General features: G+C 39.0%; 1 protein-coding gene across 3 annotated transcripts in view; it reads right to left on the bottom strand.

Annotated features, from left to right (window-relative positions):
* The window catches only part of ZNF385C (zinc finger protein 385C), a 196,486-nt gene that overhangs the window by 67,919 nt on the left and 104,182 nt on the right, over window positions 1–24,385 (bottom strand). Inside the window, exon 1 of one of the 3 annotated variants that reach the window (XM_014052709.2) lies at window positions 2,322–2,749. The exons of the other annotated variants lie outside the window; for them this stretch is intronic. Coding sequence (XP_013908184.1) covers window positions 2,322–2,331 — 10 coding nt within the window. The 5' untranslated portion in view covers window positions 2,332–2,749. Of the gene's footprint in view, window positions 1–2,321; window positions 2,750–24,385 lie in introns of those variants that run through there. 3 annotated transcript variants of the gene reach the window in all.

Genomic DNA, 24,385 nt, shown 5'->3' with positions numbered 1-24,385 from the left:
ATACAACAGAAGCAAATATTTCCAGATACATCACTCCTGAATTGGATACATATTCCAGAAATATGAGAAAAGACCATTTTATGTCAGAAGGGGATAGGCAGCATACATAACATTTTGGATTATTAAAAAAATATTAAAGCCATCCATGCGAGACAACTAATGTGCTACACCGCTGCTAGTGAAAAATTCTGCTGTCTGAAGGACCTAAACGAAGATGGTTAAGTTTCTTAGACCACACATTCTTATAAAATACAACTTGCCCAATCTAGGCTGAAGATGTCCTTAATAATATAAAATTAGCACGAGCAGAAGAAAGACTGGTAAATGTTTTGTACGTTTTTCCTGTACAACATACACTATCCACAAACTGTCTACCTGCCTTTCAAACCTTCACAGCAATAGCAAGGAATTGCACTGAAATTTCACAATTTTTTCACAGCAATGAAAGGAATACTTGGCCCGCAGCCTACTAAATAATCCCGTCCAAACATAAATAAGGAAAGGTGTGTGTGCATGTGTTTCTTGAATATGTTGCTTCAGAGGGACTTACATAGTCACAGAAGACTGAAGAAGGAAAAACGGAATTCGAGGGTTCAAACTGCTTTATCATGATTTGCCTTCACTGGCCCCATCTCCTTCCAGACTGCTGTTGTACATCTGCACCCAGGCACATAGGAATGCACATTTATACCCAGAAATTAGGGGGGGGGGAGTAGCATTTCATTCCAAGCCAAATAATCAGTACGTTATTCTATTCACCTTCACCAAAATACCCCACAAAAGGAGCAGGAGTAGATACTGCAGAATCTTCCTCATACAGTATGCAGAGAAAACACCAGCGCAAAGGGTAGTTGAGGTTGCCAGCTTTTCTTTTGATTTCTCCAGCACAGCAGTCTCTCTTAGTCAGACAAAAGCCCCACAAATGGTACTTGTAATCAAGATTTGAAAAGACTAGAACAGTACAATTTCTTTACAAAAGAGGATTTTGAAAAAAGAGAGTTCATCGAAAGTGACCCAACCCATTCCGTTTCATGAGAAAAAATTGGCCTGTCATTAAATGGAGGGAAATAGAGAGAAAATTCCAATGCTTCGTATTCTAGAATGTCTTTTTAAAAATCTGTACTGAAAAAAACAAATATTTTAAAAATATGATTTGGTCTGTTTTACCCTAAATTTGCTATATTTTAGGAAGAATTGTTTATTTCTAAATTTAATCTGTATGTAAAATATTTGCTATTATTTTGTTTTATAACCAATATAAAATGTTCTTCATTAAAAGAGCATTTAAAATTATTTTTATACATTCTGTAAACTATAAATACATATTTTTTTTCTGTTCTACTTATTTTTAATTTAAAAAATAGTCTATTTCCACTGCTATTGTGTTCCAGTTCAAGGCCCAAGAAAGTAAGAAGGCAATGATTAAGGCAGAGAAACGGGGAATGAAAATAGGGAACTCCAAAAATAAAGAGAAAAGGAAAGGAAAGAATAATAAAAATCTAAGGTTTATAAAATGGATACAAAAGATATCATCCAAGTCCTGACAATCACAGCTCAGCAAAATTGAAACACCTACACTTTTGTGCCTCAAAATTACAAGTTGACTTTTTCAATAGATCTAAGAATGCCAAATATTCTTGCAAATATTTTTACCTATACTTGAAATGAGTCTCTTAAGTTTGCCAGTGATTTTCAGGGTTCTGTCCAGCTGCATTTTAAGAAATGCTGGAACGTTTACGAAACTGATACAAGACAGCTGACTCCAATCAAAAGTCAACTTGATTTTTTTCCTCAATATGTAATGCACAGCTGCATGAATTGCATAAAAAGGAGGTTCAGGGCATACATACATTTTTTAGGTACCAAAATCCTAGAATAAATAAGCAACAGTCATTTTTGTCCCTCTTTTGCTTCAGCTGCTTAAGCAGATACTTTGATTTAATAGCAGGTTTAAACAAACCCAGCTTTGGGAATGATGAAAGAGTCCTTTTCTTCCGCATATTTAGAGACATATTGTTTATCAGATGCCAACTGCACCTTTATACAAATACTTCTGCCAGGATCAAAGTGTACCAGCTTAGTCTTTCAGCAAGGTTGCAAAGCAGGTGAAAACGTCTATGCCTTCTCATACTACGAAGCCTCTACATCATATACAGACACACATGGGGGAGTAAAAGATTGCTCATTGAAATAAAAGTGATGCTGATTCCCATCCAGAGAGGGTGGGGGGGTGGGGCGGGGGTGGAGAAAGAGGCATATGCACATTTAATCCAAAGGGCACAAAAGCAGAAGGCAATGAAAGTAAGTTGTGTAGCACTCACCTAGAATCATAGCGATGGAGCTGGCGTCTCTCCAGAGCTGGCTACTTCTTCGTATTTGCCCAAACACTGGTGAGTGCAAAAGAGCTCTTGCCTCTTTGAAAGCTCTGCGCTGTGCTACAGCCAGCCTGTACTACACCACCGGCCACTACCTCCCCCTTAAGCTGATACACTTACACCTCAATTAAAAGCTTAACGCTCCACTGATCAATGCCCTGAAGGAGGTAACAGCAACCATGCTTCCCCAGTCACTGGCCCAAGCAGGACAGATGGAAAAATTAGCCTCCGTAACTGCTCTCAGCAGAGGTCCATGCAAACAATGATGAGGAATTAACATCGAAATTGGATGGCAAAAAAGGAGGGGGGTTGGAAAGAGGCAGAGGGAGAAAGAGGAGACCACCCGTTTTGCTTTTCAAAAGCTAAAGAACACATAATCCCACTAAAACAAACCCTGGCTAAGTGCTTCCATGAGCAAATAAACTTTCAGCTGACAGCCTCACTCCCACCCCTACCCACCAAAAATATCTCACATGACCTTGTTATTATTTAACATTCCCAGGCACCTTTCTATTTGAACATCTAACTGGATGCTGACTAGTCCCTCTTGATGCTTTTTTCCATCGCTCACCTCAACTGTAAGTTGTAGCCTTAATTACTGAGGATTATGAAGCAATGGATTTCATGACCAATGCAAAGCAGTGCTTTTGATTCACTGGTCCAAATGTTATGCGATAGCCAGCGTAATATTTCTTTTGAGCCATGGGGTTGATAAGAGGCTGTGGGCAGGCAACACAATCTGAAACCTACCAACCTCCAAATGGGATATTGGGAATGGGAAAACTAACCCACAAGGCTGGTCTAAGAATGAATGAATGAGAGAAAGGACAAAAGGAATTTTGCACATTCAAAATCCTACAATAGGATACAACTAAGGAATTTAGTCCTCTTCTGATCACACACTTGATTTCTTAAAATAACTAACAAAGATTTCTCCAACCTTGTAGCTTCTGGACAAGGAACTGGAACTGGAATCCAAATTCTCCAGTTAATCAAATCAAATCATGTTGGAACTTGACATAGGGGGCAATATTGTTGGATTTGAATTAAGACAAGCCTCAAGGTCAGAGAGGAAGTCTTATTCCAGCCTCATCTTTGTTAATTTAATGGGGCAGATAGATTCCTTAACTCAGCTACTGTATTTTATTCTCATTCTAGTAATGGCCCCAAATCCACTTTCATTTTAATGGTTCTTTGGGTAAAAATCTGCTGAGAATTTTCTTAGCAAGTTCAGCCTACCTTAAGATTTTCTCTGCAGAGGTTGCACTGAGATGCTTTACAAGCCCTAATACAAAGTCACAGTTCCTTCTTATGGCCACAGAATTCCTGAGATGGGCAATTTTAGCAGATTTAGCAATTTCCCCATTCATTTTTTGATCTCTTTGCTTGGAAAATATCACTATTGTACTTACATTTCTACAGGCCAGGTTTCTGTTAAAGCTGAACAGCAATGAAATACATATTCAGGACAACAGCCCAGTATTATATTTGGCCTGACCGCCACTAGGTAGCCTCTGGCCTCTAGTGGCTATCCAGAATTTTACAGACCTGACACAGCAGCCTGCAATACAGGTAGACCTTGACTTATAACTATTTGTTTAGTGACCGTTTGAAGTTACAACTGCATTGAAAAAAGTGACATGACTATTTTTCATATTTATGACCATTGCAGCATCCCCATGATCACGTGATCAAAATTTGGATGCTTGACAACTGGTTCATATTTGTGATGGTTGCAGTATCCTGGAGGTCATCTGATACCTTTTGCAACCTTCTGACAAACAAAGTCAATGGGAAAGCCAGATTCACTTAATAACAGTGCTACTAAGTCAACAACTACAATAGTTTACTTAACCACTGTGGCAAAACTCATGTAACAACTGTCTAGCTTAGCAAATGGAAATTTGGGGCTCAATTGTGGTCATAAATTGATGGCTACCTATAAAAGTCTTGCAACAAAGCTTAATCGAGTAGATATTCAGGACTGCATTATAGCAGTAGACTTATATACCGCTTCATAGGCCTTTCAGGCCTCTCTAAGCGGTTTACAGAGAGTCAGCATATTGCCCCCAACAATCTGGGTCCTCATTTTACCCACCTCGGAAGGATGGAAGGCTGAGTCAACCCTGAGCCGGTGAGATTTGAACCGCTGACCTGCTGATCTAGCAGTAGCCTGCAGTGCTGCTTTTAACCACTGCGCCACCTTGGCTCTTGATTAAGACATTAGAGAGTTCACACCGTTTATTAAGTGATAAGGTGTTGCTCTAAAACATTTTCTCAAATAATCTATTTTCCTTGCTGCTCAAAAATGTTTGCCACTTGCCATGTTCCTCTTCAAATGTATCCAATCTCTTGGTAGACCGTCTGAAGGAAATCCATCTGGAGGTTAGTTGATTTATCCAAAATACTGTTTCTCCTACCACTTAGGCCTGTCACAATCACCAGTTTATCCACTTTCCCTGAACAATTCTGGGGGGTGTCAAAAGGAAAAAGGATGAGTTAAAATATTAAAAGCCAAATTAGTAAAGCCAAAAGAAAGACCTCTCTGGCTTTTTCCTAGTAGAAATTATAGGAGGAATTATATGCCTATGGTACCAGGTTCCTTTTCATTTTAGGGTTTTCTCTAGATCAGTGGTGGCTAATCTTTTTGGCATTGAGCGCCAAAACAGGTGTGTGTGTGTGTGTGTGTGCGCGCGCGCCAGAGCACTGAAACCTGGAAGAGATCAGCTGGCCGGTACGCATGTATGTGGTGGCCAGCTGTACTTCTAGGTTCCATTGTGTGTATATACACCAGCCAAATGGTCCGGTACACTCTCTTCTGAGTTCCATGAATGCGCACCATCGCTAGTGCACTTCTGGGCTCCGTCGTGCACATGCGCGCATGGGCATGACAGAATCCAGGAGAGTGGCTGGCCACACGCACATACATGTGATAGAACCTGGAAGTACAGCTGGCGATGGCGCGCACGCCCACAGATAGGGTTCTGTGCACTACCTTTGCCACACGTGCCATAGGTTTGGCATCACAGCTCTAGATCAACGTTTCTCAACCAAGTTTTAAGTTGTCTTGATGTCAACTCTCAGAATTCCTCAGCTGGCTGTGCTGCCTTGAATCTTGAATCTGTCTCTATAAGTGGAGAATTCAAAGTCAGAATAAAGACTCTGGTTTTCTATGGAGGGAATAACACATAAAGACAGTGATGGGTTTGAAATCCCGTTCCAACCGGTACAGTTAAAACAGGTCTGGCGGCATCCTCATGGTGTGCAGTGCCTTGTGATGCTCCGTGATGCTCTAGGTGCTCCATGGAGCGTCATGCAGGTGCTGTATGTACCATGCGCATGCGCGGAAGCGCAGGAGCCTTAAAACATAGGTAAGGAGCTCAGGCGGGCGGGTGGACCTTCCGGAGCACCGTACCGGAACAGTATCTGGTGCTCCGGGCTGGCTCCGGTACGCCTGCAACCCACTGTTTTGTCTATTTATCCCCTTCCCCTGTTTTTTGTAAGCTGCCCGGAGTCTATATCTCTTTTAAAAATAGAGGTGGACTTATTTTAAAAGGTATGCTGTTATTATTAATAAAGGCAAATAAAGAGGTAAGCCCACTGATTTTGTCATTTGCTCTATATCTAACTTGAAAATCATATCTGCACACTTTCATCTTAAATATCACCCATGGAATCTCTATCAGACTGAATTACTTGGTATTTGAAAAATTTAACTGCTTTGAAGAAAAACACATCAATTGTAGATGATGCTGGTATGTGACACAAGGACATCACAGAAAAAAATGCGTTTGTAATTAAACAAAAAGGCTTCTCCTAAAAAATAACCTGCATTTCAGATACTCATGGTTTTTAGAGGTACTTCTCTGTTATAAATAACACACGTACTATATGTAGCTTTCTGAATAGTACAGTAGAAAATTATAAATGAATAAAATATTTTTAGATTGCAATTGTATGGTCATGATTTATCATAAATACTGATCAAGACACAAGGCATACCTCAAGATAAATGCATATTGATTATATTGTATAGTAGTTAACTTAGAACAACCAAACTACACAGCCACTCCTGCTGAATTTACTTCTCTATGGAGATCTACTGTGCCAAATGCTTAGCAATTTTGTAGGGCCCAAATGGAAAAGAACGTGTGTGAAGAGATTTCCAAAATCCAACAGTTTGAGTGTTAGCCGATGCAAGTACTCTGAATGGCAAAGCAGTATCAGAACAAAACAGAAAGCAAACAGACATTGCTCTCACTTTTGTTTGTGTCTCTGTGTTCATTTTACTTATATATAAAAAGGAAGGATAATGACGTTTGCTTAAGCTTAAAACCTGTCTCCTCCCTACTCTTAGACTGGGGGAAGGGAAATGGATTTTTTTTTAAATAGAAGCATTCACTTCTCTTATCAGATAAAACTATTGGGCCAGCCAACTCCCCTTCTCTTAATTACATACCTGCCCAGCCAGGTAACGGATGTGGAGCAGGTTGATGAAAGGCAAACATTCCTTGGTTATGAATGAAAAGCTTGTACAACTAAAACCAAGATAACATGAAAGACGGTTGAGCCACTCATCATCTCTACATTTTGTCTGTTTCAAACTTTCCCAACCTGGCAGCCTCTAGATTTCTTTGATAACACTGCTATCACCCCAGTTAATATAACAAAAAAGCTGCTGGCTGAGAATGATGGAAATTGTAATCTAACACATCTAGGAGAACCAAATAATAATAATAATCTGTCTGCATCTGATGGAAGTACCACATTGAGGAAGGATAATCTGTAAAACTAGGTACATGGATTTCTCCCCAGAAAAAGGTACCTTATGCCCCAGAAAAAGGGGCTATTTATTACCTTAACATAACAAACTGAAATTCAGTTACTGTGAATAATCATTTTGCTTACCTAGATACCTCTTTAATTTCTTTTGCCTCTACTGTAAATTTCTCTCCCTATCAATATAGATCTGTTCAAATTTAAAGTTAACAGACATGAGAAGAGGGCACAAAGTTTATTCCATAGCGTAAAGAGGTTTTAAAAGTTTCTTCTCAAAACAGTGTCTTTTAATCTTATTAATGCCCTTTTTTTAATATGTTAGAAGCAATATAAAATCGAGGTTCCACTCTTATGATGTTGATCAATCAAATTAAGAAATATTTTCAAACAATAGATGTTTTCTGCTTTGTAGAAGGAAAACTGTGACTCTATTGAATTATTTTTTTTAAAAAAATCAGCATAAATAAGGGAAAAACATAGGGAGGCAATACACAAACACTGGAATGCTAAAGATTGTAAATGATATTATATGGAATTATTAATAGAATTTGATTTCCGTGAAATTAAAATGAAACATGGTAATTGTAGACAAAAGAGCAGGTATGATAACTCCAGAAAGTATTCACAAGAAACTCTCTTTCCATGTATATGAATTACAACTCCTATCACCCACAGCCACCATGATCATCAATTGTGCTCAGCCAGGGGAGGGGAGCAGTTCGGGTGATGGAAATTGTAATACATCTGGTTAGCAAGACTGCTCCATATTAAAACTTAGTAATGTACCATAATTTCTGTTGTCCTTCCCTTAACAAAATACAATGGATATGTCTGCTTTCTTTCTGTTTGTCTCCTGTCCTCATCAATTTGATTTTATTCCACTGAAGTTAACTAAATATATATTTTTAAAAATTTTCTTCATAATTTGAGTGTCTGTCTTTTTAAACAACATTGAAGATACGGGAATATAAATATAAATTACATTATGCTGCACATTGTTCAAGTGATGTCACATAATTCGTACTATGATATCTTTTAAAACATAAACAAACCCAAGTTTAATATTTAAATGAATAAAAAAGGATGAAAATTAAAGAACATATTTATAAAATATATTATTTATATTTTTTGTTCAATTTTCCATGGCCACCCATCTCAGTCAATAACAATAACCAAAAACCAAATAATTTTTTTAAAAATTGCCATAAATTCCTCTGCTCTACCTCTCCAGGGGAAAAAGTCAATTCAAATGTTCATGGAGAAAAGCATCACAAAGCATTGTTAGAAATTAAGATTATCTTTCCACTACTATGCAGTGGTGGGCTTCAAATTTTTTTTAGAACCTCTTCTATAGGTGTGGCCTGCTTTGTGGGAATGGCTTGCCGGCTGTGTGACTGGGTGGGAATGACTTGGCAGTCATGTGACTGGGTGGGCGTGACCAACTTGTAAAATGTGGTGAAACTCACTTAACAACGCTTTTGCTTAGCAACCAAAATGTTAGCTCAGAAACTCTGGTATTTGAAGCACGGAAGTCTTAAAGCTGTCAAGTTACAAAACCCTTGCACCCCTAACCCTTTAGGAAAAAACCCCCAGGGGTGTTCAAACTTGACAGCTTTAAGACTTGTGGACTTCAACTCCCAGAATACCTCCTCCAGTCATGTTGACTCAGGAACTCTGGCATTGAAGTGTGCAAGTTTTAAAGCTGTCAAGTTACAAGACCCTTGCACACCTAACCCTTTAGAAAAAAAACCCCAGGGATGTTGATAGCTTTAAGACTTTAAGGTTTAGATAGGATTTAGAGGTGGGCGGGGTGATTGCTGGGCCAGCCAATCAGTGAGTGGTGGGTGGGGCAAGCGTGGTGCGGACGGGCGGGGGAGAGAACTGGAATCGGTTCTAAACAGTAGATTTGTGGAACCTCTTCTATAGAAGAGGTTAGAAATGGCAGGAACCCACTTCTGCTACTATGTAATAAATTTTTGAACTCATTATGTTTCAAGCACGTGTTTATCTTTAAGTTTGGATATATTTGTGAAAAGGAATGTGACCATTTTGTAGTCCAGTGTTGTCTGCTCTATCCTTATGGGTTGCTCCACTTTGCATGGCAAAAGTCTTCTGATGAGACCTCCATTTTGCAGAGCAAGTTGCTTTAGAAATGATACATGTTAATGAAAAGCTATTAATTTAAAAATGTAAAAAGTGAAACACCTACAGATATGACTGTGCAAGCACTAGGGTAACAGCCTGCTACTACAACATAGAAATGGATAGCAAGTAATAATGCAATCCAGGTTAATAGCCACGGAAACCAATCCATTCACAATCAACCTCTGGAAAAAATATCTCTATAGCTTACTAAGAACCAAGTGTAGATGCTGCCTTCATAACCACAGCAGAGATAAACGGTTCTGATCTAAGTATGCGTAATTAGCACTCATTATAATCACACTAGTCCTTAACAGGTATCAAGGGTCAGTTAAGCAAGGGGCTTTTTAATCCATTGCATTTCAATAGTATCTGCTCTGCTGAACAGGTTGGCATGGAAACCGCTCAGGATGATAACCAATTTCCATTCCATTAGCTAGACAAGGGTTTGTTTGCTCCCTCAACGCACTTCTCTATGGTCCGCAGATTCTTAATAGATTTCCAAGCATGCTTGCTTTACGTTTTTCAAATAAATGGTTCTAGTCCTCATGATTATTGGAATATAGATTTGAAAAGGCATATACAATGTAATTTGTACCAATGAGGGGTTTCATGAAAACTAAACCCAACAATTAGAGGCATCTTCAACTCAGATTGTATTTTAGTGTTCTGGTTTATTAAATTGACAGTAAAATTCTGAAGGCTTGGTGGCTTATCATAATTGATTTCTATGACTTCCAAAACTGGCCCTATCCTTTTTTGAAGCCAGCCAAAATAATTGTTAACACCACATCTTATTGTGAACACAACTGGCTAGATTCACATAACACAGAGAGACACATATAATAGTTTACAAAAAAACCTGTAGCTAGCTCCATAAAGCTAACTAAGTCAAATACACCTCACTATGGCTTGTCAGAGGATATAGATTCTTATACAAGCTGCCTAACTGTTAGCAATGTATAAGTGTCACCATGATGTCACCTTAATTTTTTTCCTCTAATGCTTGTGTGACACATTGGCTGATGTGAAACCTTGCATATTTCCATGATATGGCTCTAAAAATTGGGCTGTAATTGCCATCCAGGTTTTGTGTTGTTTTTAATGTAATTTCTTCTAGACCATTTATTTCTATGTAGTAAGTGTATCTGTGAAATACCCAGAGTAAATCTGTGAGTGAGATGGATAATACCTAAATTTGATAAATAAATAAATGTTTTTTTTTTCCTATCACCAAATACTACAGTGATTTTTTTTCTTTATATCCACCCAGAAAAACTGAACAATATCACAGTATATCTAATCACTTCACTCCATTCTAGGGACTCCATGAGGAGATGTCATTTACTCATATTATAATTTTAGTAGGCTGCAGTATATGCCTGGTTTTGGAAGCTACACAAACTTGCTTAGATACTTGGAGAGTAGATCACCAGAGCATTCCCAGGCAATAGACTAGATTGAGAAACTGAAAAACATTCCAGACTGGGACAACAGCGATTAGTTTTTGCAACACTTCCAAGAAAGTTCATGATTATGCCCTTCTAGTCAGCAAGATTTTAAGGCTATCCTTACTTTTGCAGTTCTTTGAATAATCTTCTGTGAATGCACATATACACATTCTAATTTTTAATCTGTTTGGTACATTCAAAAGCAACCATTTTTGCAAGGAAACTTTTCTTACCTTCTATCTATCAGCTCCAAGGATCAATATAGTAATCAAAAACAAGGCATTCTTGAATCTGAGTGGGAATGATGTATAAGTTATGTATTAGTATCCACCTCTTCATGGTGATCTCTGTGATTCACATATGTACATAGTGGTACATAGCAGACTAATGCTTGAGTTACCAACAGACAGAAAGATACTGAGGAACATGCCTCTCTGCCAAAAGTTGGATCTTGTAAATCTGAAGATCCATTTGATAATTCCTAATAGATATGGGTAGTTGATATCAGATGGAAGATAAGCAATGACATGCATATCAGAAAGACTACTGAAAAGACTAATTTCTCTCCTCAAGTTATTTTCAAAAACCACTGCAAAGGGATGCTTGACTAAGTTATAACAATATGATAGCAAATATGATCTAATTTAACAAAACATTAAGGAAGAGTTCAAATATCTTTCTTTGGGCAAGATGACTAAAGAAATAATGCTCCTTTGTATGTTGTATGCTGAAGTATCATTGCAGGGAAGTGGTAAAATCCCGCTCCACAAGATAGAAAAAAATCAGTGGCGGGTTCCGAATCCCATTGCAACCAGTACAGTGCAACTGGGCCAGGTGTCTATCACCTGAACGCAAGCAGCACACGAGCGCACGTGTGCAGTGCATGCATACGTACTTACTGCCTGCGATGCTCTGCAACACTCCGCAAAGCCTGTGCAACACTTCAGCTGCTTGGTGGAGTGTTGCACAGGTGCCGTATGCTCCGTGAGCATAAGCCCTGAACAGCTCAAATACATGTAAGGAGCGCGGGCAGGCGGGCCCACCTGAGCACTGGACCGGAACGGTACCTACTGCTCTCAGCAGGCACCGGTATGCCCATGCCAGGGCATACCGACTGTATCCCACCACTGGTACAAATGAAACTCAGCTATAGCTTTGGAGAGACAGAAATCTCTTAACTGTGAAATATATAAACATGTGAACATAATATAAACAGAAGGCACAAAGATTACTGAAGTGCTGTGCTGACATGATATCCGTTAAAACCTGTTAAAACCTGTTTGCTTCATGGCTAAGTAAGCAGGAAGATAGAGAACACAGGAAGAAGCTCAAAAGCCTTGGAATCAAAATGATTAATAGCAGAGAGAAATTCCAAGCCTGGGACACAGGATGGAAATGAGTTTAAGAACTTTTTTCTAAACCATTTCACAACTGGGTGAGAAAGGAAATAGAACATCTACAGATGGCACCTTCCACCATCGAGAATTGCAAAAATGTTCCTGGAGTGTTCACTTATCTGCTGGAAATGTATCAAACAACATGGAACATACTATCATATCAGGGGTGGGTTTCAACTGGTTCGCGGCGGTTCCTGCAAACCGGTTGGTCGCCGAACCCGGAAGTAAGTAACTTCCGGGAACGGCAAAGGGTGCGCCCGCCCACGGTCCTTACCCGGTTTTGACAAGTTCTGCACTTCCACGCATGCGCAGGACGCATACAGCGCCTGCGCAATTGTCCAGGAGCAGCTGGAGCGTTGCGCAGACGCTAGTACGCATGCGTGCACCGCGCGCGTGCACGAGGACACCGCCGGCCCCGTTCCAACTGAACCGGTTGGAACGGGGCGAGAAACCCACCCCTGTATCATATGTGGTGGACGTGCACAGCTGTGAAAAAATATTGGAAAAAAATAAAAGATTGGCTAGAGGAGATTACTACACATCAAATTGCACTAAAACCGACATTATTTTTGTTAGGGATTATAAAATGAAATTATGAAAAAAAATAGATACTTAATTTTACACATTGTTACAGCAGTGAGCATTATATTCACACAAACTGGAAAAATAATTACATACCAACAGAAGAAAATGTAATTAAAAAAATATTGGAATGTGCACAGATGGATAGACTCACTAAAGAACTAAAAGAAAAAGACGAATCTGAATACTACTCCATATGGGATTTATTGTACAATTGGCTAAAGGAAAGGAGGGGAAAAGCAGGAAAGCAAAAAAGAAAGGAAGAAAGATCAACAAAACAATAGACAACTACAGAACCAGAAAAGGATTAGAAGACTGAAATATGAGATAGACTATAGTAAATAAATATCACATAAAATGACATAAATGTAGTAAAAACTGTTACACATAGAATATCTAGAATATTACATATAGAATGGAAAATGTATGAAATAATGTAAATGCACAAATATATAGTCATAGTTAAAAATATTTAATATATACTTTACAAAATGACATAAATGTAGTAAAAACTGCTATACATAGAACATATAGAATATTATATATAGAATGAAAAAAATGTATGAAACAATGTAAATGCACAAATATATAAAGTCATAGTTAAAAAAGATATATTGATATAGATAAAACAGACACAAGCGATAAGTAAAAAAATGTAATGTGTTGCTAAGATGTGAAGTTTGTACAAACAAAATAAAATTTATTAAAAATTAAAAAAGGAGTCCAGATAGAAAATTCAGAAGAGATTCTTCTAAAGATGCTGTCAATCTCTAATTCTCCTGTACGCTCTCTTTTGGAAGTTGAGCTAAATCTCCATCATTTTGCTTTTCAAAAAAGAGTAAGACTTCCTTTTTTAGGAAAGCCATTTCAGATTGAATGAATGAAGAATTACGTAAATAGCCTTTGTGAGCAAATTGACTGTTATTTATTGTAAGTCACCTTGATTAGCAATGTATATTGCCCAGGATGTTGCCAATGTGTATTTCCAAGATGATGATGATGATGATGATGATGATCATTATCATCATCATCAAGGCTTGTTTATGGCATAGAAAACCTTATTTTTGTGTTACATATTAACAGTGTTGGTGAGTATTTATGGGTATTCTTTTATCTAGCCTTACCAAGTCAAGTATCTAAGAAACCTCTAGTGTGTTCTAATCAGAGGGACTAATACCTGAACAGAGGACTCACTATTGTTGCCAGATTATAAGCATGACAATATTGCTGCTATGGGAGAATAGTTGTCTGAAATCACCCAATATCTGGATTCATAAATCATGATAAACTATAATGTGGTTCCATTTCCTGTTGTATATACTGATTTGGTGTATCATGAGAATCCAGCCTTTTCTAAACTATAGCTTATGATTTACCACGATACATGGCTTACCATGACATAGTAACCGGAGCAATTGTAGCTTTGTCAACAAACCATAACTAAGCAAGCCAAGCAATAGGTCAACAGCAAAAATAGGTTTTGAATAGTCCTATCATTCACAGATCAGTTTTGTAGTTGCTGTGTTAAGAAGAGATGTTTTGAGGAGATTTTTTAAATTAACATGAATAGTTTTTTGATCGTGAATTCTTTCTTTCTATGGCTGTTCTGGAAAATTGCAGCTGGAATCTCTGCTTCAGGCAGAACCTCATCATCTTTTTCATTATGGTCTCCATCTTTCACACATGGGGTCTGCACCTGCATATTTCCTTATTTAGAATGTTCCAGAAAGTCATTTGTCATGCCTCATTGAAGTCAATTTTTGTCGGTATCGTTAGATCCTTGCCAAACAGGATCACCATAACCAATTGTCACTATTTCGAATGTTTCTTGGAGAATAAGTTCTCACTGCAACAGACTCTAGTTAAAATAGCCTTCCAAGTGTTCTTCCATCTTGGTGTTTGGTTCCATCTGTGAATAGCCAGCTCAGTCAAATTTAAATTGTTGGGAAAGCACAGCTCAGTTTGTAGCATGAACAACTGAGAATTAAGCTCTTATGCTATTAGCTTTCTGGCCAGACTGTTTGGTACTTAACCTAGGGGTGGGATAGGCAACTGTCTCATGTTCAATGGCATTTGATCAAGCTTATAAACAAAAGAAAAAACCCTTCTAAACACATTAACTAGAAACCCAGGAAAAAGACCTCCCATTCCTACCATTGTAAAAACACTACAAACATTATTCTTGTACAGACGTGTCTCATTTGAGACATTCGGACTCCCACACCAGATGCTATGTAGATTGAGCCAGACTTCCATGTTGTGATATGTGTATTATCCTATGCCTTCTCTTCAATGATTAAGAGTTTATATAACTTAAACAATAATACAGGAGGGCGATGGGCAGTTTAGAAATAGGAATAAACAAACAAATACTTGGTATAACTCAACAACAGTTCAGTACCTGATCAGATTTTTAAATCAAATCTTTATACTGAAGAAAATTCCAACACCATAAAGCCATATTCTTTTTGGATCTTTGGCCTGCCAGGCAGTGGAAAAAATGTCCTAAAAGCTATAGTTTAGAAGTTTTAATTCTAAATTTCAGGTGTCAGGTGGAAATGTGCCATTATGACCAATTCATTGTCAGCTGTAGTTAAAATTTAGCTATACCACATCAAATGTGCCAGTGTTCAAGGAAGAAGAATCCTTGTTGAGCTTCATTTTCAGTGGAAAAATGAGTGAGAGGCTATAGTGACAAACACTCATCCTGGCCCTGTGCTACCTGTTTTCCTGAAAATAAGACCTAACCGGAAAATAAGTCCTAGCATGATTTTTCAGGATGCTCGTAATATAAGTCTTACCCCCCAAAATAAGCCCCCAGTTAAGATTGTCAGCCAGATGGATGCATTTAGTACTGTATTTGCCCCAAAATAAGACCTAAGCAGAAAATAAGCCCTAATGCATCTTTTGGAGCAAAAATTAATATGACCCAGTCTTATTTTCAGGTAAACACAGTATTTGAAGATTTAGCAGAACCCATGGAAGACATGCCACTAGAAGAGAAGACAGACTTCTCAATCCTGATACCAGGGATTCTCTAGAGACTCATTGGAAAGCAGGAACCATGTGCAAGAGACACTGCTGAAGTCAGGCTTGAGTTCTGAATAGAACAGTGAACTGAAAAGTCTGGTACTTACTATACCCACCTCAAAACAAGAACAGGAGAACAATTGCAGGAAAGATAGGCATGTAGAATGTTTGGGTAAGATCAAAGAGCAATCAGCGGATCTTCACTGAAGCCAGCAGTGAAGTAAACAGTTACAATAGTGGCCCCCACCAGTCCCCCACAGGGACTGGTTCCGTGGGGAAAAGTTTTGCTGTGGACCTGAGAGGGCACAGTTTTGCATGCTGCCTGTATCCCATGAATGGGTTTTTGTTTGTTTGAATCAAACCTGAACTGTCAAAGATAAGAATTTTGACCATTTAAAATTTAATTTCTTGGAAAAATGAGAGAATGCCAAAAATTTAGTCAAAAGCTATTAATGATCTATATCAATAGAAGAGTATTTCTGCTAATGTGAATTTTCTGCACATTTCTAACTGCCTTGGCAAGATCAAGCAATTCTTGCTGCCTGACAAATAAGGCAAATAATGAGGATTAAACTCTAAAGCCACCTGGAACAGGAACATGCTATTTGTGACATGCAAGGAGTTCTTATGGTTAATTCAGGTAAAAGCTACAAATTTGGCCAATAGTTCTAAAATTACATGGATTTTCTCTGTTTGGCAAATGTCAGTGATGCTGAAAGAAAAAAGCATGGATTTTAGATAACTGGAATAAAGATTTCCAGAACTATGATGTGAATTGGATTCCGTAATCCAAAATGAAAATAACCCAGGTCCCTGCAACAGTAGGGCATTTTTAAAGGAAAGATTTGACAATCACTCCACAGAGAAGGCAGGAATTTTACAAGAAATAAAATGAGCTATCTCGATAATAGTGAAACCTTAGATTTAGGAGATTAGTAATGAAATCCAGAGAAATTGGCCCCGCAGGAGCAGGGAAATGTTGTAACAGGCTGGTTTATCCATTACCAATTTGGCCCATTGACAGGCATGACAAGAAGAAACATAATTCTTGACATCTGCTTAGATCTGAGGTCCAAAAGTAGAAGGTGCAAGATCTTTAAAACGCCAAAGTGTCCTGCAGTTTTATTGGCATGACAAAGCTGTAAAAGCTCCTCCCTGAAGTGAAGCAGAACATACCAGGAAAAAAATGTGAAGAAGTTGACCTTCATCCCCCAAAAAGAAAAGAAGCATCTGTTAAGGATCCCAGGAGGTCATCTGTCTGAGGCCATGCACATGAATCCTCTTTCTGCTGCAAGCACATGCACATTCAGGGGCCTCCCTCCCCATCCTTAATTTTTTTAAAGAGACCCAAATAAGAAGATTGTGCGGTTAATACCAGAAAAACAGTTTGAACACGATCAGGATTTATTAATTAGACCACACGGACACCATAAACATGGGGGAGAATAAACCAACATGTCAAAAGGATTCCTCAGCAAGCTGATAGCAAAATCCAGTCATTGAAAAGGAGATCAAAGGATCAGAAATGGGAGTACCAGGTTCCATTTCAGGCCAAATTCAGGTCATTTCAAGGAAACAAAGACCACTGAAACTGAAAATAATGCTGTCCAAGTTTTTGAATCTCCCCTTCTCATGCTTCTCTGCACCACCTAGGTGAGATGAGGTGCTGTTTTAAAATCTTAATTTGGGCCACCGTGGTGCTGTACTCCTATGTTAGGTAGATGCAACCTCACAAAATGTGTTTGTATAACCTTGGCAATTCTGACTGTTCTCCCCTACTCCAACAGCAAATTTAAGATTGAGGAACTTTGTTGACCTTTGGAATAGATTTCCTCATACTCTTTGGATGAGATCTTTTTTTTTTTTTTTGGTCTTTAAATATGGGCTTAGAGATGCTTCTCTGGTGACTACAACTTCTGGGAAAGCCTTAGTGCCATGTCTCTCACTTTCACTGCTACATATAATTTAATTTTATTTGATTTAATTACTTATATATTATTACTACATTTTATAGGATCTAGTTTATTTTTGTGATTGTAAAGCAATTACTTTCTTTTGTTTTTTTAAATTTTACCCTTTTTATTAGTTTATAATATAAAATAATGAAAGCAGATAACAGAAAAAATATATTTGTGTACATTCAAATTGAATTGATATTGCTTTATTTTTATTAAGTAAAATATAAATCAATATTATTTTAGTAAAGTACATTTAATATCTGGAGTAAATGGAAACTCTTGATAAGAGAATTTCCAACCCTTATTTATAGTTCATTAAGATGGATGCTTTCTGAACAATTTGAAGATTTTTTGCTACCTGGGCTGAGTTACTATTTATCAGATAAATTGCCAACTTGAGTCCTTCTTTTAAATCTCTTGATTGTTTATGTCTGCTTTTCCTTCCCTCCCTCCTCCTCTCCACAGTGTTTCACAAGATAAATCGACTTTCTGAGAGCATATGTGCACCCCCAATTATCCTAGTCAACAAGCTGGGCAGATACCCACTTTAAAGAGCTAAATAAGAAAATAATCCTAGTCATGTACCCTAGACATGATGGCAAACCTATGGAGCCTTATCTGAGGGCATGCATGGCGTTGCCCTATGTCAGTTCCTGTGCGCATGCACGCACTGGTCAGCTGATTTTCAGCCTTCTGGAGGGTGGGGGGAGGTCGTTTTCACCCTTCTCAGGCTTCAGGAAAGGCTCTGGAGCCTGTGGATGGCGAAAAACCGACCCAATGGGCCTACCAGAAGTTTGGAAATGAAACTGAATCCGGAGAGCATGCGCAGGGGGGAACACTGTGAAGGTTATATGTGCATGTGTGTGGGGGGGGAGGGCATTGCATTAGGGTGTGGGCACGCATGTATGCCCTTTTGGCACCCAAGCAGAAAAATGTTTGCCTAGAGCTTGCATTGATAGCTTGCTGGAGCAGCTAGGTGGAGCCAAATAAACCTCAAAACTGGGCCTAACTAAAGGGATGTGGTGGCTCAGTGGCTAAGATGCTGAGCTTGTCGATCAGAAAGGTTGGCAGTTCAGCAGTTCGAATCCCTATTGCCACGTAATGGAGTGATCTCCCGTTGCTTGTCGCAGCTTCTGTCAACCTGACAGTTCGAAAGCACGTGAAAATACAAGTAGAAAAATAGGAACCTTTGATGGGAAGGTAACAGTGTTCTGTGTTTCTTTGGCATTTAGTTATGCCGGTCACATGACCATGGAGACGTTTTTGGACAGCACTGGCTCTTCAGCTTTGAAACAAAGATGAGCACTGCCATCTAGAGTTGGGAACAATTAGCACATATGTGCGAGGGGAACCTTTACCTTTTAACTAAAGGATGCTGGCAGGTGCCTTAAAAGAAAAATATAAGAAGTCAGCTTTCATCAGACAAAATAATTTGTTTGAATTTAATCTGCCCTTATTTGATCTTTGGAACTGACCACAAAGACTAGCCATGGAGCGTGCTCAATGATTTGAACAGTGCCACAATATATTGAAATAATACAGGTTATTACATAAAATTAGATAGGATATTTAACTGTCAGGAGGGACACAATGGCTCTGTGGTAGAAGATGCTGAGTTTATCTTTTGCTGGCTCCCTCAGCTAAGAAACAGAGATGAGAACTGCCCCTCTGCCCCTGGACAAGAGAAATCTTTACCTTTAGAATGTGTGCTCTTCTGTCTTGCTCAATGAATGAAACAGGGTACAATGTACCTTTTTGGATGTGGTTTCCTGGTCATTGCCCAATTTTGGTTCCCTCTTCTTTCCCATTCTGTTGGTGTCATGCCCATGATGTAGAATAGACCAAGAAACAAATTCTTCTTGTTGTTAGTTGCGAAGTCATGTCCGACCCATCGCAACCCCATGGACAACGTTCCTCCACGCCTTCCTGTCCTCTACCCTCCTCTGAAGTCCATTTAACCTCACATCTACGGCTTCAGTGACTCCATCCAGTCACCTCATTCTCTGTCATCCCATTCTCTTTTGCCCTCAATCTTCCCCAGCATTAGGCTCTTCTCCAGTGAATCCTTCCTTCTCATTCGGTGGCCAAAGTATTTGAGTTTCATCTTCAGGATCTGGCCTTTTAAAGAGCAGTCATGGTTGATCTCCTCTAGGACTGACCTGTTTGATTGTCTTGCAGTCCAAGGGACTCGCAGGAGTCTTCTCCAGCACCATAGTTCAAAGGCCTCAATTCTTTGACACTCAGACAAACAACAAATTCTACAGAAGTCTAAAACTACTTTTATAATAAGATAGACTACAGTAAGAGAATCTGGCAAGTCTTATTCAAGTTTGTCCTCAATTTACAACTGCAATTGGGACTGGAATTTGCATTGTAAGTCATTGCAGTTGTAAGTCAAGACAGACCTGATTTTACAACAATTTTTACAGCAGTCATTAAACAACTTCCTTGGTTGTTAAGCAAATTCAGCTTCCCCAGTTAGTGTTTTCCAGCCTGGTTTTGCCAGCAATTGGAGAAAAAATATTGGAAATCATTGTCACATGACCACGAAATTCTGCAGCCATTTGAAAATGTGAGCTGGTTGCCAAAGTACCCAAAATGCAATCACCAAATCATGGGAAACGCAGTTGTAAACTCAAGGACAGATCATAAGTAGCTTTTTTGAAGTTTATTGTAAACAACTGGTTAAATGTCCAGCCATAAGTCAAGGATTACCTGTAGATGGCAAAGTGTTTGAAAAACAGTATAACTTGTTGCCATGAAGGAATCTTCTTCTAGGAAGATATCTATAGCACTTCTTCAGGTTGATTTCTCCTGATAGCCACTTATGTGGTCAGGAATTACTTAGGTAATTATCAGTTAGGTTGAAGTTAACTTTGTTTCTCCTTCTCTATTTGGGCAGCTATTGCCTCCCCCCCCCCCAATGTATTTGCTAAAGTTGTAGAGAACTTGTAAACTTTCTCAACATTGGCTCTCTTCCCATATCCTGGATATCACTATCAATGTTTAATTATCACCTCCATCCCATATGAAGTTGAGGGCAAGGTGTGGAGCATGTGGAGAGGGGAGGTAAAATTTAGTGCAGAGATCAATTGTCAGAGAAGTGTTGCTTTTATGGGAGCCTCTGGTATCAAGTTGTGGCTGTTGGAATAACAGCACTTTCATCTTTATCAGCTTTGCTAATACAAAGGGCCCTTCTTTTCTTTACTGCTGCTGGGATTTTAGTGTGTTTTTGCTTCATCACAACTGCTTTTTCTTTCTCTGTTTATTTGTGGGCTTTTTGGGGTTGCACAACAGAGGGTGCTTTGGTCATTGTCACTGAGATTATTGAATCATCTCCTGACCTTTCACCACTCTCTTTAATGTTTCAGTGACTGGCCATAAGGTTGGGAAAGGAGCAACCTATTTCTTCACCTGCAGCTCACTGAATCTATTGTTCCTTTGCATGTCCTATTTTGCTTCCCTTCTGTCTTTATTTTCTGTTGGGTTTTGATTTGGTTCTTTTTTTGAGGGTGGGGGGTGTCCTCCAAAGACTGAAGCCAATAGTGAATTGCTGCTCTCTTCCAGTAAGTAAAGCCAGGTTTAGGTTTCTTCTGGAGGACAAGAAGGAAATTCTGTTACGGCCTTGCCTTCTTCCTAGTTAACTTACCCTGTTGGATCTGATGTCTTATCCTTCACAGTAAATCCAACTTAACATTAATTCAGCACTCCGCCTACTGTATTATGGAAGCCTTCCAGTAACATACAAAGAACCTTTGGTCAGGAAGTACACAAAATAGATTTCATGGACACACAAAAAAAATAATTTTGTGCATGCCCTTTCCTCCTGGTAGTGACTAATAAGCTTGCTTGGTTAAGAATCATCATTTTTCTGGGCGAAGCTTCTTTCTTTCTTTACCTAGATAATTAGGAGGAGGTCATTAATGCATTTTGTGCTGAAGCAGTTTGAATAGCTAATCAGCAATTCAGTATTGCGGGCACTCTGGCAGGATCTGTTTTGTGTGACAATTTGCATGGTTGAAGTGTATAGACTTCACTCAAAAATTCACAATCTGTGTTGAAAATGTACTATTGAGGAAGAGAGGCACTTCAATTCCAGAAGTGATAATAACTTGGATTTTGAAGACTAGCCATATCACTTCCTACATAAAAGGAACATTACTGTATCTCAATGGGTACATAAGATCTCTCCTTCATGATATTTGATTACTGCCTGAATATATTCTCCAACTAGACTTTTACTACGGCTCCAACACCACCTGCTCTGCATAAAGAGATATAGGACTATATTTATTCAAAGGAAGTGCCAATACCATTTATTCAAGAGATTTCACTACGGATATTGTACTAATCCTGGGAAAGGACAGATTGTCTCTGCCTAATTTTAAATCTCCACAAAGTTAAAACTTAACTGGTATATCACTGAATTCTCTATCTTCCTAGTTTATTCATTTTTTTCTGGAGAAATGGATAATTCCAAACAAAGAACTGGCTGGCAGAAATGTGCAGGACTTCAAATACAAGGGAAAATATGCTTTGGAGTGTGCAATAAGGCTGTGCATGTTGCACTTGATGGCCACACTTTAGGTCAGCTGCATCTTCTTATGGGATTATGGGGTTGCCTTCTGCAGTTATAGTACAATCCTGTGAAAAATGCATTTAGTTTATCTGCACAAATTATCTAAAATATCTTTTTCCCTCTGAGCTACAGCAATCCACCTATATTTTTTCCACAAAATAATCTGTGATATTTAGGTAGAAACCAGAAGAATTCTGAGACAGAAAGATAAAACTAGGGGCTGGCACTTGACTTAACTTACTACAGGTAGTCCTCACCTTACGACTACAATTGAACCCAACATTTCTACTGCTAAGTGAAACATTTGTTACAAGAGTTTGCCCCATTTCACAACTTTTCTTGCCACAGCTCTTAAGTGAACCGCTGCAGTTGGTAAATTAGTAACAGGGTGGCTAAGTGACATTGATTTCCCCACTGACTTTGCTTGTCAAAAGATTGCCAAAAGTGATCACATGACCTCTGTACACTGCAACTGTCATAACTACGAATCAGTTGCAAAGCATCTGAATTTTGACCATGAGAATATTGCAATGCTAGTAAGTGTGAAAAATGGTCTTCTCATTTTTTTCATTGATGTTGTAACTTTGAACCATCACTAAATTAATTGTTGAAAGTTGAGGATTACCTATATTTAGTTTTTTAAATTAAAGGAATATTCAAAATAAAATCAGTCACGTTTAAGAAAATCATCTACCAATGATTTCATATTTATCAACCATGCCAATATATTAAGAATTTTTAATAATTAATTTTATATTTTATTTCTATCTCTTCCCTGGTCACTTAAGTTTGGTGGCTACTCCCTTCTACTAATATGCCAATGATTGAATATTAGGATAAAAGCTCTAAAAGCCACACCTATAACTCTGTGAATCTTAAACCTATGATTAAGAAATTCTTACAGCAGACATTGGAAGTTTTCACGTGTGTTTTCACTTACTTGACTAGAAAAGCATTTTTAAGGAATATCACAAACGTTTTTATATTATGAGCATAAAGCAGAATTAGTTTGCACCATCTTTGCATCTGATGATGAATAATAATGTGATTATCACATTTAAAATGCTTAAAGCTGTCAAATTTGGGCAATTGCAATCCTAGTTAGCTTTGGTATTCATTTTCTCAGGTTATCTTTAGGTTGGGAGAATTTGCATATACTAATATTATTATTTTTACAAAGGAAATAGCAATAGCAATAGCACTTAGACTTATATACCGAGTGGCTGTTGTGCTTCCCTCCCAAAGATTTGACCAATATTCCATCACTCAGGCTGGGGGGTCAAATTTTATACCCCTCAGAGAGGGTTCGCAACTTGGGAGTCCTCCTGGATCCACAGCTATCGTTTGACCACCACCTGACGGCTGTGACCAGGGGGGCATTCGCCCAGGTTCGCCTGGTGCGCCAGTTGCGACCCTACCTGAATCAGGAGGCGCTCACAACAGTCACTCGGGCCCTTGTGACCTCTAGGCTGGAATACTGCAATGTGCTCTACATGGGGCTGCCCTTGAAGAGCATCCGGCGACTTCAGTTAGTGCAGAACGCGGCCGCGTGAGTGATTGTGGGTGCACCTTGGTTCACCCACATAACACCTATCCTCCGTGAGCTGCGCTGGCTACCTGTCGGTCTCCGGATGCGCTTCAAGGTGCTATTAGTCACCCATAAAGCCCTGCATGGTAGTGGATCTGGATACTTGAGAGACCGCCTTCTGCCAATTACCTCCCTGCGACCAATTAGATCTCACAGATTGGGCCTCCTCCGTATTCCATTGGCCAGCCAGTGCCGGCTGGCAACTACAAGGAGGAGGGCCTTCTCAGTAGTAGCCCCAACCCTTTGGAACGAACTCCCCGTGGAGATTCGTACCCTCACCACCATCCAGGCCTTCCGCACAGCCCTCAAGAACTGGCTAGCCCGTCAGGCCTGGGGATAAGGATAGCCGCCCCTCCCGAATGATGAATGTATGTTGCTTATTACTTTTATTATATGTGTCTATGTCATTATTTGTATTCCCCCTCCCTGATTTTATGTGAACCGCCCTGAGTCCCCTCAGGGAAAAGGGCGGCATACAAATGTTAATAAACATCCAAACATCCA

This window comes from Thamnophis sirtalis, unplaced genomic scaffold (genome assembly GCF_051295495.1).
Source record: "Thamnophis sirtalis isolate CommonGarterSnake01/CBP01778 unplaced genomic scaffold, rThaSir2_p1.2 scaffold_4, whole genome shotgun sequence".
Classification (NCBI taxonomy): Eukaryota; Metazoa; Chordata; class Lepidosauria; order Squamata; family Natricidae; genus Thamnophis; species Thamnophis sirtalis.
Note: the sequence above shows the minus strand (reverse complement) of the source record. Positions and strands in the feature narration are given on the sequence as shown.